This window comes from Paramisgurnus dabryanus, chromosome 7 (genome assembly GCF_030506205.2).
Source record: "Paramisgurnus dabryanus chromosome 7, PD_genome_1.1, whole genome shotgun sequence".
Taxonomy (NCBI): domain Eukaryota; kingdom Metazoa; phylum Chordata; class Actinopteri; order Cypriniformes; family Cobitidae; genus Paramisgurnus; species Paramisgurnus dabryanus.
The window spans coordinates 35908155-35920966 of record NC_133343.1 but is presented as its reverse complement, the minus strand read 5'-3'; the positions used below and the strand labels follow the sequence as shown (position 1 = coordinate 35920966).

At 38.5% G+C, this 12812-nt stretch overlaps 2 protein-coding genes across 2 annotated transcripts; both read right to left on the bottom strand.

Moving 5' to 3' along the window:
* Positions 1-493: 493 nt before the first annotated feature.
* tarbp2 (TAR (HIV) RNA binding protein 2) lies at positions 494-5435 on the bottom strand. The gene is made up of 7 exons (XM_065279733.2): positions 5196-5435; positions 4098-4409; positions 3877-3946; positions 3652-3769; positions 3419-3546; positions 3137-3338; positions 494-1517 (listed from the first exon to the last, which is right to left on the bottom strand). The coding sequence occupies exons 1-7, from the start codon at positions 5246-5248 to the stop codon at positions 1360-1362; spliced, it is 1041 nt and encodes a 346-aa protein (XP_065135805.1). The 5' UTR covers positions 5249-5435; the 3' UTR covers positions 494-1359.
* A 1617-nt stretch (positions 5436-7052) lies between these two features.
* Positions 7053-12482, bottom strand: LOC135770078 (uncharacterized). The gene is made up of 4 exons (XM_065279732.2): positions 12030-12482; positions 9049-9527; positions 8462-8609; positions 7053-8366 (listed from the first exon to the last, which is right to left on the bottom strand). Exons 1-4 carry the CDS (start codon positions 12288-12290, stop codon positions 7440-7442), a joined length of 1815 nt encoding a protein of 604 aa, XP_065135804.1. The 5' UTR covers positions 12291-12482; the 3' UTR covers positions 7053-7439.
* Between the last annotated feature and the right edge of the window lie 330 nt (positions 12483-12812).

Here is a 12812-nt window from a genome sequence, read left to right as displayed (position 1 = left end):
AAAGTTGCGATTTTCTCATTCTGGCGTAATAATCAAGGACTTTACTGCCGTAAAATGGCTGCAGCAGGCACAATGATATTACACGATGCCTGAAAATAGTCACCTGCTATTGAAATTTACCAAGGGGACACATATTTCATATCACTTTACATGGACATTAAAATGTAAAATAGGTATATGTAGGCAATAAGGTACTGTATGAGAAGTCAATGCAACCCCTTCAGCTGAAAAAAATATATAACACTAGCCTCAATTACCTCATTTGTTTTTATTAGACAGTTACCACACAATAAAAATATTAAACCAAAAAATATTTTGAAATGCTACTTACTGAGCAAGATAGGAAAACTGTTAAAGTTGTATTAGTTTGAATAATATCTGCTTTATGAAACATCATAGTATGTTCTTGGTCTAATGTTCTGCAAATTGAAGAAATTATATTATCTTCAATTTATATATTATATAAATTGTATATATTATCAACAGGTCAGAATTCCATTCAGCTTTCAAGTTTATTGTCTATAATAAAAAAAAAAACATTAGTACAGTACAAAGCCCAAATGCTAGCACACAATCATATGGTGTATACCGTTATTGGTGGTCTTTAAAGTTATTGAACATGACCATTGTATGGTGACTGAATTAAATGCCAGGCCTACTTTTACAATGAATCAATATGAAGTTTTACAGAGGTAGATATTGACCATTAATTTCCACCGTCAGCGTCTTAAAAAGGCCATTATATAGTTTTAATGGCTGAGAGAAATACTTTATTTTACAAAAACATTTAAGATGGGAAATCACTGTCAGGAAATACAAAGTTAAAATATATATTTACAAGTGATTTAAAATAAACGAAAAAAAATGGTCACATGCATTATATGCACATTGTGGATTTAATTCATTAGGTCCACAGAATAGAGTACCTATCAGATGTCGCAATTTAAATATAAAAAATAGGATAAAAATGGCAACATTTATTGAAAGTGATAGCTAAAAGGCAAACTATTTCAAACAGATAGTAGTAGCCACGACATTAGCAGAGAAATAAAATGGCACCTTCAAATAATATAAATATCAAAAGTGCCTTTCTTTGAGGCAGTGGGATAAATGGGCAACACCACTGACCCTTTGGGTGTCACCCATGCAATTTCAAATTAAAGGCATCAGTTCCTCTTACAGGCCTCACATTGGGTAGCAGTGAGGACTACTGCAGACCACCACAGTACATCTGCTGAATAAAACAATGACCGAATTCACAGAACCGAGGGCAGTAGAGGTATCTTTAAATTCACCTGATTTCTTACATTGTCTTGGGGGGCAGGGAGGGCGAAGTTACAGGTGAGGCAATACAGGGTCTTACTTTCCCCCTGCCATAATCTTGAGATACTGGAGGGCATTGTGTGCAGCGCTGGCACGTGCTGCATCCAAAGAAGGGGCAAATCCGTGGCAGACGGTGATCGGCTGAGTCGACAACTCCACCAGACACTGGAACAGGCCGCTCAGGCTGCGCTTCTCTACACAACGAAAAATTAAATGTGACTTTTCTGGATATTCAGATGAGAGCAAAATCCTTTTGTCTAGTTTTAAAATATTGAAGTTATTAACTTCATCAACTTGATAATAATTTTAAAGGGACAGTACAGTCCCTATGGTGAGCTGACTACTCATGCATCCATAAATAAAGTCAAGAGGTTTTAAAAATAACAAAAGATGACAATTTTAGATTTTAGATCTTAATTTTAGAACACTTCAAATAGCATCTGCTGGATTGACAAGAGACTTAGGTCCAATTTCACAGACAAGGATTTAAGACTAGTCCTAGATTAAAATTCATATTTGAGCCGTCTTAAACTATTTAAATGTCCTGATTTTTAACTACGATTTACTCCTGGCTTAAAGGGACAGTAAGTAGGATTTACCCCCATCTAATGGTGAAATTGTATTTTGCATTCAAACGAATAATAGTGCTCTCTAGCGGCTCGCTTTTCCAAATGCATGTTGCAACTACGGTAGCCGTTATATACTCACTGATCTCCGTGTCCGTTTCAGCTGGTTCACGTGTTCTGAATGAAAACGCTTTGTGAAAATGCGCTGTTATGCTGCATTTACACCAACCACGTTAGAGGCGTGAAGCGCGAGTGATTTCAATGTTAAGTCAATGTGAAGACACGTTGACGCGCGTCAGGAGGTCCCGCGGCGCGGAAGAGGCGTTCGGCGCGGAAGACGCGTTTCCGCCTCATTCGCGCGTGAAGCTCGCGCAAAAGGCGCGAATTGAGCGTTGTGCGCAATACGCGCGAATTGTGCTTTTGTGCATTTTGCGGTTCACGCGAATTTGCGGCTGACGCCTGAGTTGAAAAATGTGAACTTTGGCGGAATTTCGCGCCGCGTTAACCAATCAGGAGCCTGCCTGCTGCTGTGGTGGCAGCCCCGCCCCGAGTCACTCACTCAACGGCTTGATATTGTCCGTGCGCAGTCACCCAGAGCTATACGACACAAGTTCTTATTTCTATAGAGGAGACAGGAATAAAAAGGACCTAGCTTGGAAGAGTGTCAGACTTTTGAGTCACGTGACGTTTATCGACCCGCGCCGTTTATCGATCCGCGCCGTTTATTTTCCCCCTATAATATGGTTACCAAATACAAACTGGTAACTCGCTCAATAAATGCACAGTCAACATAAGTCATCCTACAAACAGACAACCGCATAGCACTTGCCCCTCCCACAAGAAGCGGAGTTTGCCTCTGATGCGCGTCAAATGCTTGCTTGATTTTGACGCCCAAAACGCGTTTGGTGTAAACTCAGCATAAGTCTAGTGCTTTTTGTCCCTCTCTGCTATTATAGTTTATCAATATGGCGGAACAACGTGGAAGCCTCCTTGTACTTACCCATTCAATGTAAGTAAAGAGAAGATATTCTAAGCTTACAAAGAAAAGTAAGATCACTGGCAGAGGTCATTTGACACCAATGAGGACATATTTATGAATAAAGACATTGATTTTGATTAATAAAACACTTAAAATCCTACTAAATTTAAGACTTGTCTGTGAAACCGGGCCTTAGGCTATCAAAAAACTAGCTTGCTATATTATCCAACTAATAGAGCTTGTTAGCATAGTCTTGTAAATACTTTACCTATATCCAGGTAGCTGACATCAAAGCGTTGTTCCTCGGAAAGTTCATGAAGTAGAGAACAGAAATTTAAGTCATTGGAATCGGGCTGGCCCAGAGGATGACAACGCAACTGCAGGATCTTCTCCCCGGCCGAGTTTCGCAAAGAATCCCACGTGCAGCCGAGACCTTTCGACTTTCCTACTTCGATTCTGCCACCCGTGTGCTTTTGGAAATGAGATGCATTTAAAAAAATGGAAATGCTCTTCAGCACTAAAATCTTCGAAATTACCATGTCATTCTTACCATTCCGAAGGTGTCATCTTCAGCCTCGGCTTCATGGCTAGTGCGCATGTCCACTGGTACATCATGTATACGAGCGAGCATCTTTGCGGCTGCGTTTCTCTTAGCAAGCTTTTTTGATGTACCGCTACCTATAAAGTAATGTGCAAAATTGTCAGCTACACAACATTATTAAAGCCCTTGAATGAACTGGACATTAAGAAATAAAAACCTATAGCACAAAAATCGCGGTTTACCTATCTCCATAAACCTCTCCACCCTGCAGGTCATTGTGAACTCTTTGCGGTGTGCAGGTCCAGATTCTTGAGTCACGGTGTACTCGGGTAAACGCCAGCCTTTCTGTACTACTAGTTCCTGTAGAAACATCATTTTTATACTCATGACTAATATGAAATGGTATTTTTGGTTTAAGCTAATACCAGTATTATATTAAATGAATAGTTTTTGCCTATTTCTCTTACCTGCAAAGCTCCAACTGGATTGCACTCAGCTTGCTGTGTTGAACTGGAAGATTTCATCTCTGACTGAACACTAAGACAAATGAACACAAACAACAATAAAAAAAAAATCACAACAAAAAATAGCAAAGCTTGGTTCTTTCCTTTGGTGAGTTTCCAAGCTTATTTCAAATGATGCATTATAATTAGATCTCATTGCACCTTTACTTAAAAATGACGCTTACCATTCTCCCTCCATATCGATCCCAGCAAATCCCTCTCCCTCGATCCCATTTCCTCCGATTCCTCCCAGCATTCCTCCTTTCAGCATTTTCAGGGCGGCCTCTGCGGCTTTGTGCTTGGCAGCTTTCTTACTGGGCCCCTGTCCGGTGCAGCTGATTTCCCCCACCGACACACGGAAGGTGAAGTTGGGCTGGTGGGCCTGACCCTCAGCCTTCAGCAGGTCGTACACTGGGGTCTTGCCTATCCGCGTTCCATATTCCTGCAGCAGACTGATGGGCGTCTTCCCGTGATTCACAGCCAGCATTTGCTCAATACTATGGAAAGAGACAAAAAAATTATAAAAGATTTTGAAAGAGAAAGATTAAGTATTTATAGCAGATGCTTAATGTGGATGATTTCAGAGAGAAGTTGTGCCAAAAAAATGATAAAAGCAGGGATGCCACCTTGTGTTAAAAAATTAACAGTACAAGTCAAAGCAGAGGGAACTTTGGGATAGTTCACCAAATTCTGTCATCATTTACTCGCCCTCATGTCGTTACAAACCTGTATAAATTCTTTGTTCAGCTGAAGGAAGAAAGATATTTGTAATGAAGCAGGAAACCGAAGCACCATTGACTTCCATAGTAGGAAAAATACTGCTATGGAAGTCAATGGTGCTTAAAAACTTACTTTGTGTTAAGCAGAATAAAAAAATATATACAGGGTTGTTAGAACATAAAGTTGACTAAATGATGACAGAATTTTTATTTTTAAGTGAACTATCCCTTTAAGTTGCCCTTCTTCGACAAAGTTAAACTCTGATTCAAATATTCAAATTTAAACAGCGATTTCAGTATACGATTCAGACAGGGATTCGAACATAATTAAAGAGCGATGCAAGAAACGAGCAGTGAATCGAATACTTTATTTGACTCAATTCGAACATTCAATTGAGGAAGCGTGATGCAAGGATTCGATTAAACATTCCTTGATATGGAGATCGTTTGTCTCTTAAAACAGCCAAATAGTTTGGTCTCCTCCTCATTTAAGGTAAATTCTATATAATTCTATTTACGGTAACAATTCCACGTTATCACTGAGCTGACGCTATCGGTTTATACCTGGTACACCCAGAGTTTCTCTTGCCGTTATCCGGGCTTTGCTCGTCGTTCATTCCACAATAACAGATAGATTGCTGGCTTGTTTTGGACTGCAGAAACCCCCCGAGGTGACTGTAACCCCCCTGATATCATTAATATGATTCCGTGCGGGGAGGATTCAGGACTGAGGCACGAGGAGACGGCAAAGTCCCTCTCTCACCGTCCTGCATCACACGACAACACACAAGCGCAGTTATGAACTATGAACTTGCGACAGGAGCCGGTAAACACTTTCATAATAAAAGTCTGGTCGCAGTCCAACTTTTTTACATTTTATAAACGTTATAAATTACAAATAAGCCAGTTCAACAAACTACAAAACTTCAAAAACACAGATTTTCTATTAGCTAATGTTAAAACGTGATTATATAGGCTAATACTTCTTTCATGCAATGTTCTTGTGGGATTGTAAAATAAAAGTCTTAACGAATGACTCTTTCAGAAACTTGTTAGGACCACATTTTAGGTTAAAAATATATTAATAAAAATACTCTTTATAAATAAAAATTGTAATAATTTATGAAAATTAAACAAACTAACTATTTATATAACTACAAAAAGGATTTAATTAATTAAATACAAATTATTTACTTAAAGATAATTCACTCAAATATTTGTTGTACTCAATAGACAGTATTATTGTCAATTTCACCGTGTAAAAATACGTAATGCTCTTAAAATATGCAATATGCAAAACAGATCAGATTTTATTTTAAACTGAAAGATGACCCATACATTTAAAATAATCATCTGAAGGCTAAATAAATAAGCTTTCCATTGATGTATGGTTTGTTAGGATGTGACACGATACACTTATTTAAAAATCTGAAAAAATCTAAATATTGAGAAAATCGCCTTTAAAGTTGGCAAAATAGATTTATTAGCAGCTGCATCCTCTCACAAAAAGTTTTGATATTTATGTTAGGAAATTTACTAAATCTTCATGGAACATGACCATTACATAATATCCTAATGTTTTTTGGCATAAAAGAAAAATATATAATTTCAAAACATACAATGTACTTTTGCTACAAATATACCCATTCTACTTCAAAGGAATAGTTCACAAATGAAAATTCTGTCATCATTTACTCACCCTCATGTTATTACAAACCTGTATAAATAAACACGGAGGAAGATATTTAAGGAATGTTTGAAACCAAACCGATCATGAGCCCCAATCATTTCCATAGTAGGAAAAATGAATACTATGCAAGTGAATGGGGCCTTATGAACGGTTTGGTTACAAACATTTCTCAAAATATCTTCCATTGTGTTCATCAGAAAAAAATACATTTATACAGGATTGTAACAACATTTTGGGTGAACTATCCCATTAAGACTGTTTTTTGGTCCAGTGGCACATTTTATAGCTTCTGTTATTATTATACCATATTTAAAGAAACACTGTCACTACTGTATGTCCAAAGCTGGATCATTGATCAGCCCAATGGGGTCAATACCTTTAAAAGCTTTCGGTGGCCTTATCTCCATTCATTATCCCATCCATGTCCACTTTTATTGAAGTGTCATTTAAGGAAAAAAATCATCAAACCAAGTTATGTTGCCTAAAAATAGCTCTATTGGACGTTTTACAAAACATAAAATTAGGTTTGGTTGAGAAGTACATGTCCTCTTTCAGGGATTTGATGAGCTCCAATCAGCACGTTCTACAATTGGTACACACGTCTCCAGAGTACACGGGCAGTGCCACATTCCAGAGACCCTGACCTAAGAGCTCCAAATATACACACACACACACACAACACAACGTGTCCAATTACATGAGACCAAAGACAACAGGAGAGGTTAGAAAAGTGAAGTAGTAAAAAAAAACCATAAAAAGCATTTTATTCAAGAGACACTCCTGAGGTTATTCAGCTGGCAGACCACGGTATGAAAAATGCTACAATCTGTTTAATGCATAGCCCAGTGCAACAACATCAATCTTTTTACATTTCTGTGTAAACAGAGAAATTCACCATTTGCAGAGAATGCACTTGAAAAACAAATTCTTCAGTAAATCTGAAAATCTTCGCTAGATTCAAAAGTTCACGTTGACGTAAGACTGAGGAACATTATAGCAAGTGTGAGGCAGTCATGTTTCACATAATTCTGTGGGGAAACCTCCTTTAAGTCCTCAAGAAAAGTCTTATTTTCAACCCATATCCTCATAGTAACTCAAGCAACGTTGGTTAAAATGTCTTATTCATCTAGCTCTTCCACAAGCTCCTCAGCAGGTTCTTCCTCTTCCTCCTCAGAGTCATACACATGTTCCAATTTTTCTAAGTCTATCTGCTCTCCAATTTCTTCCACTGGTTCTTCAAATGAATCTTGCCGACTCTCCTCTTGGGTGTTATCTCCTACTAATTGATCTTCTGATGGATTCCCAACAGCAGCATTCACATCTCTGTTGCTTTCTGGTTCTTCTGTGGTTGTCAGGTCCTCCTTTGCATACACCTTTTCTGTTCGCTTTTCATCAGCTTCTTCTCCACGCTCATCAGGTACTTCATCCTCCTCAGTTGCATCCTGCTTCTCAGTAACATCTCCATCCTTTACCTGATCTTCCTTGGGTATAACATCATCTTCAATCACTGAATGATCTTTGACATTTTCCTCCCCCTGGACCTGAAGGTCCTCAGCTGGTTCTTCCTTCTCAGAGCCCACCTGGTCTTCAGCATTTTCTTTTAACTCTACTTCCTCAGCTGGTTCCTCCTCCTCAGATACCATCTGGTCCTCAACAACATCATCTCTGACCTCCAGCTCCTCAGGTATTTCCTCATGCCCAGTTACTTTAGTAACATCTTCCTTGACCTGGATCTCATCAGCTTGTTCATTCTCATCAGTTACAACTTGGTCTTCAGAAACATCTTCCTTATTCTGTTCCTCAGCCATTTCATCCTCCTCAGCTTGCTCTTCAACGCCTTCCTCAGCAAGTTCTTCCTTCTTAGTTTTCACATGCTCTTCTACAGCTTCTTCCTCTACAACATGAACATCCCCAGCATTTGCGTCCTCTTTAGCTATGGTCTGATTCTCATCTTCATTAACCAGCTCTTCCTCTGTTGCTGCATGGTGCTCCTTTATTTGAATCACTTCCTCTGCAGGATTAGATTGCTGGCTTTGAGATGACATCTGAAATGTATGGATGTGCAATTCTGTGTAACTAAACTCCAGAATGTGACAAAAATCAACAAAACATGTATTTTCGCAATTTGCCAATACTATACCTGGCTCTGGACGATCTCAAGCTGAGCAGCAAGGTGCGAGTGAAGGCTATGAGTGCTCTTTTGATGGTCCTCCAGACTTCTACGGACAGACATAAGCTGATCCTCCAGTGCTTGGGTTCTTCTAATTTGTTCCATCTCCAGCAGGTCCCTGGCAGACAGACCAACACAAGATTCATTAGGAACATCAATAACTTCAACAACCAAACCACCAATCTGCAAGTTTTTAGAGATTTTTAAATGAGGAGCTCAGATGCAAAAGCCGTTAAACGCCGCCTCCTTAAAAATTAGATAATGATATTGACCCAAAGCTCTTGTCATGTATTATATGTTCGAATCCGCTTAATCCTGGCCTCGGGTCATTCAAAATTAAAACTCTTTGTTGAGAAGTGACATTTGTGAAAATAAGGCATTTCAAATTACTGACAAATAAGTTTTCATCGTCATTAAATTACTAAACCTAAACATAAGAACCTGAAAATAAAATAAAGAAAACATGTCAGACGCACTGAAGGTTTTGCATCTGAACTCCTCAAATGCATGTGCCCACAAAGCTCTTAATAAGTTGAAGAGGACTGTACTTTACTCACTTGACGTCAATCACTTCCTGTCTGTTTCTTTCCAAAGCCTTCTGGTTGTCTGCAAAAGACTCCTTCAGGCTAACAAGCTCCGTTTTCTGCAGCTCCAACCGAGAGGTGAGACTCTCCACGGCGGATATCTGCTCATCAAGACGTGATGTGGTGATTAAAACAGTGTCTGTTAGCCCAGAAATGCTAACCGCTACTTCGGAGTTAGCACTGAGGACAGACTTAATCCTTTGCTTCAGTTTCTCCAATTCTTCAGTCTTATTCTTGAGCACGGCATTCAGAGTCGCAGTGGAAACCGTCGTCTGCTGGAGTTCAGAAAGTTTGGCGTTCATTTCCGACTGAAGACCCCACACTTGACTGTTAAGATCTGTGGATTGGATTTTTTCCGAGGTGGCCAGGGCGACCTCTGCCTTTTCTTGAGCTCGTGTGTAAGCCTCTTCCAGTGCTTGTAGGCGCTCCTCAAAAACACCCACACTGGTGCTCTAGATACATGTACGACATAATCCAAAAGCAATGAAGTTTAAGAATTTATTCATTCAAAAAAGCAACATTTTAATGGATTTAGCATTTCATTAGCCCGACCTGCTTCTGTAATTTCATTAAAAAAATTACTCCACTGCACTTTCATAAAATATCCCTATAATTTACTCACCCCCATACCATGCAAGATGTTTATAACTTTCTTTCTTCAGTCGAAAATAATTTTTTTTTTTTTAGGAAAACATTCCAGGAGTTTTCTCCAAATAGTGGACCTCAACGGTTTGCAGTTTCAATGCAGCTTCAAAGGGTTCTAAATCATCCCAACTGAGGCATAAGGGTCTTATCTAGCAAAACAATCACAATTTCTTCTCTTGCACTAGCGCGAACTTATGTATTACGTTATGACGTTGAAAGGTCAAGCGTTACATATGTGAAATGCACACGCTGACCATTTTAAACAATAAACTGACACAAAGACATTGAGTACGTTTACATGCACAGAATTAGCGGATAACTATCAAAAATCTGCTTATTATAGAAAACGTTTACATGCAAATCAATAAACCGGCTATGCAGACAACTGCGTTTACGTGGGAATTATCAGTTTTCTCGCAGGCAGTGACGTCACCGCCTATAGTACATAGTAGTCGATCAAAAAGCCAACGGCATATCTGTCTTAAGCTGTACTGTTGTATCTCTTCTCAGGTCTTCAGAACCTGTAAATGTAACATGAGCTTCTATTCTCACAATTTCTCTGCCAACTGCTTTAGTCCAGCGGAGACTGTTATGCGTTACTTTGCGCTTACTTCCACGTGTGACGTTTAGCTTTCATACACGGGGACATGCGCACATGGACAAAACCGTGAGAAAGCGGGTTAAGGTGTTTACATGCCACGCGAAATCGGCGTAATGAGCAAAAAACTACCTGTGCAGATCGGTTTTTGCTTACGCCGTTTATGGGCTTTCCCCGATAAAGGAAAACCGTTTTACCCGTTTACATGACCCCACACGTTATCAGTTTATTGAGCATAATCGGCGTAAGACATGTAATGCATGTAAACGCACTCATTGATTAGTATCAATCCACATACAAAAACGTTGGAACGGTCCTCTTGCTCTACACTTGTAAACACTGGAGTGGTAGTTTCGCATACGTCACGCGTGACCTTTCGATGTGATTACGTAATACGTAAGATCACGCTTGCCACATCACAATGCAAGTGCAAAAATTGTGATTAAAAAGTACTTTTTAATTTTTTTTGCCCAAATTAACGGTTGTTTTGCTAGATATTGGGATCATTTAGAGTCCTTTGAAGCTACATTGAAACTGAAATTTTAAACTGCATTGAAACTGTAAACCATTGAGGTCCACTAAATATTTCTATATGAAAAAAATCATGAAATGTTTTCCACAAAAACTAAATTGCTTTTCGACTGAACAAAGAAAGACATAAAATCTTGGATGACATGGGGGTGAGTAAATTTAATTATCAGAATTCTTTTATGAAAGTGAAATATTCCTTTAAGAGCAGTTAATAGTTTATAATTGAGATAAAAAAATACATTAAATTTACAATTGCTCGGCTCCTAGTAAAAAAAAATTTAGTTGGTCTTTGAAACAAGTTATTTAATTAAAACACCACATGCCATTTTACAATTCAAGAGGTTTTCAAAGAAAGCAAGCATGTGTGCCTTGAACATGTGGATGTGATTAACCCTTAACATCAAATAACCTTTAACCTCACAAAAAAACTACCTTTTCGGTTTTTTTTTACAAACCTCTTGAGTTAATATGAAGATTTAACAAATACTAAGCTATGCTAAAGACCGCATATTTTACAATTAATATCATTTACCTAATTTTAAAGAAACCGTTTCATGAAAACAAGTTTAATCATATTGGTGTAAAATAAGTATAATCACGTTAAAATAAGAATTTTAGACGATTCATCCAAATATTGTTAAAGACTCTCTTCTTTATTAAAGCCATATCTTACTTACGTAATTTCCTTTAGCAATGAATGTCAATGAAAGGCAAATTGACAATTGTAAATTAATGAATAATACATGAGCACATTGCATTTCTGATAATTAATGCATATCAGTATACCAACCATTTATGGAAAAAGTTATGCTTGTAGATATTTTCACTTTAATCATGAATGAGACTGCCATTTCTATAATGCCCTTTAAACAAGCCTGCAAAGCAAAATGAAACACGATCCTGCTCTCCGCACACTATTAATGGCCCATGCATGTACCACATGACACAATGTAGCAAATGCTAAATTCAAAGGGCACACAAGTCGTGCTTTCTAAAATAGTATCAAAACTTAATATGCTACACTTTTCACTTAGTACACAATGGCGCACGAGTTTTAAGTGCGTAAAACTGAGGAAACTGTGATAATTCTCCATCTATAAGAAGAAAAATGAATGTCTATCAAATCTAGATCAGTTTGTAACCAATAATAGAGTAGCTGTTAAAGTACGATATCAAATACCTGAGCATTTCCAATCCCCAACTGCTGTTGGAACTTGGTTATCCTAAGCTGCATTGCATTGAGCGACTCCGTAAGGCTGTCGATGGTTTGCTGTTGCTGACTGCAGAACCAAACTGCTGTTGATCCACCGACAACAAAAATAAAGAAAAGAGCAGCAGGAACGGCATATTCTTTAAGTGCTCTCGGTTGCGCAACAGACGGCTCCAAAAGTACCAAACTGTCGTCCAGTTTGTTGTAACTTTTTCCTTTGCGCTTGGTCATAATGGTTGCGCGTAACGTTGCTTGCCAAATGCACTAGCTGACCGCAACGCTCCTTTCTCGGTTTGGTTACCGCTGGACCCGACCCTCAGTCGCAATTGGTCCACATGGACGACGGGGAACAATCAAAAGTCAACTTTCAAGCACGAGTGCGCGTATGGGGGGCGTCTCAAAGTTGCATGGCGATGCGCGGCACGTACAAACGAAAGTTACTGCCTGCCTACCTACCTAAAGTTAGGTTGCTCAGCCAAAAAACTTAAAACACAGGCTATTGCAGTATATTAGCCTAATATATTATTGTAAAAATGGCTGTTTTTGGTCACTAAATTATAACATGGATTTTTACAGCTTTGGATGTCTTAGATTTTATGAAGCATACAATAAAATTTATCATTTAGCAGCAATAACAAGTGTTGTAATTTTGGTCATATATAATCCAATATCTTTATGCAGCTAAATTATTATGTTTTTGTTTCATGTCTGCTTTGCAGACCCTCATAAGCTGTCAGAATGGATGAGATCATT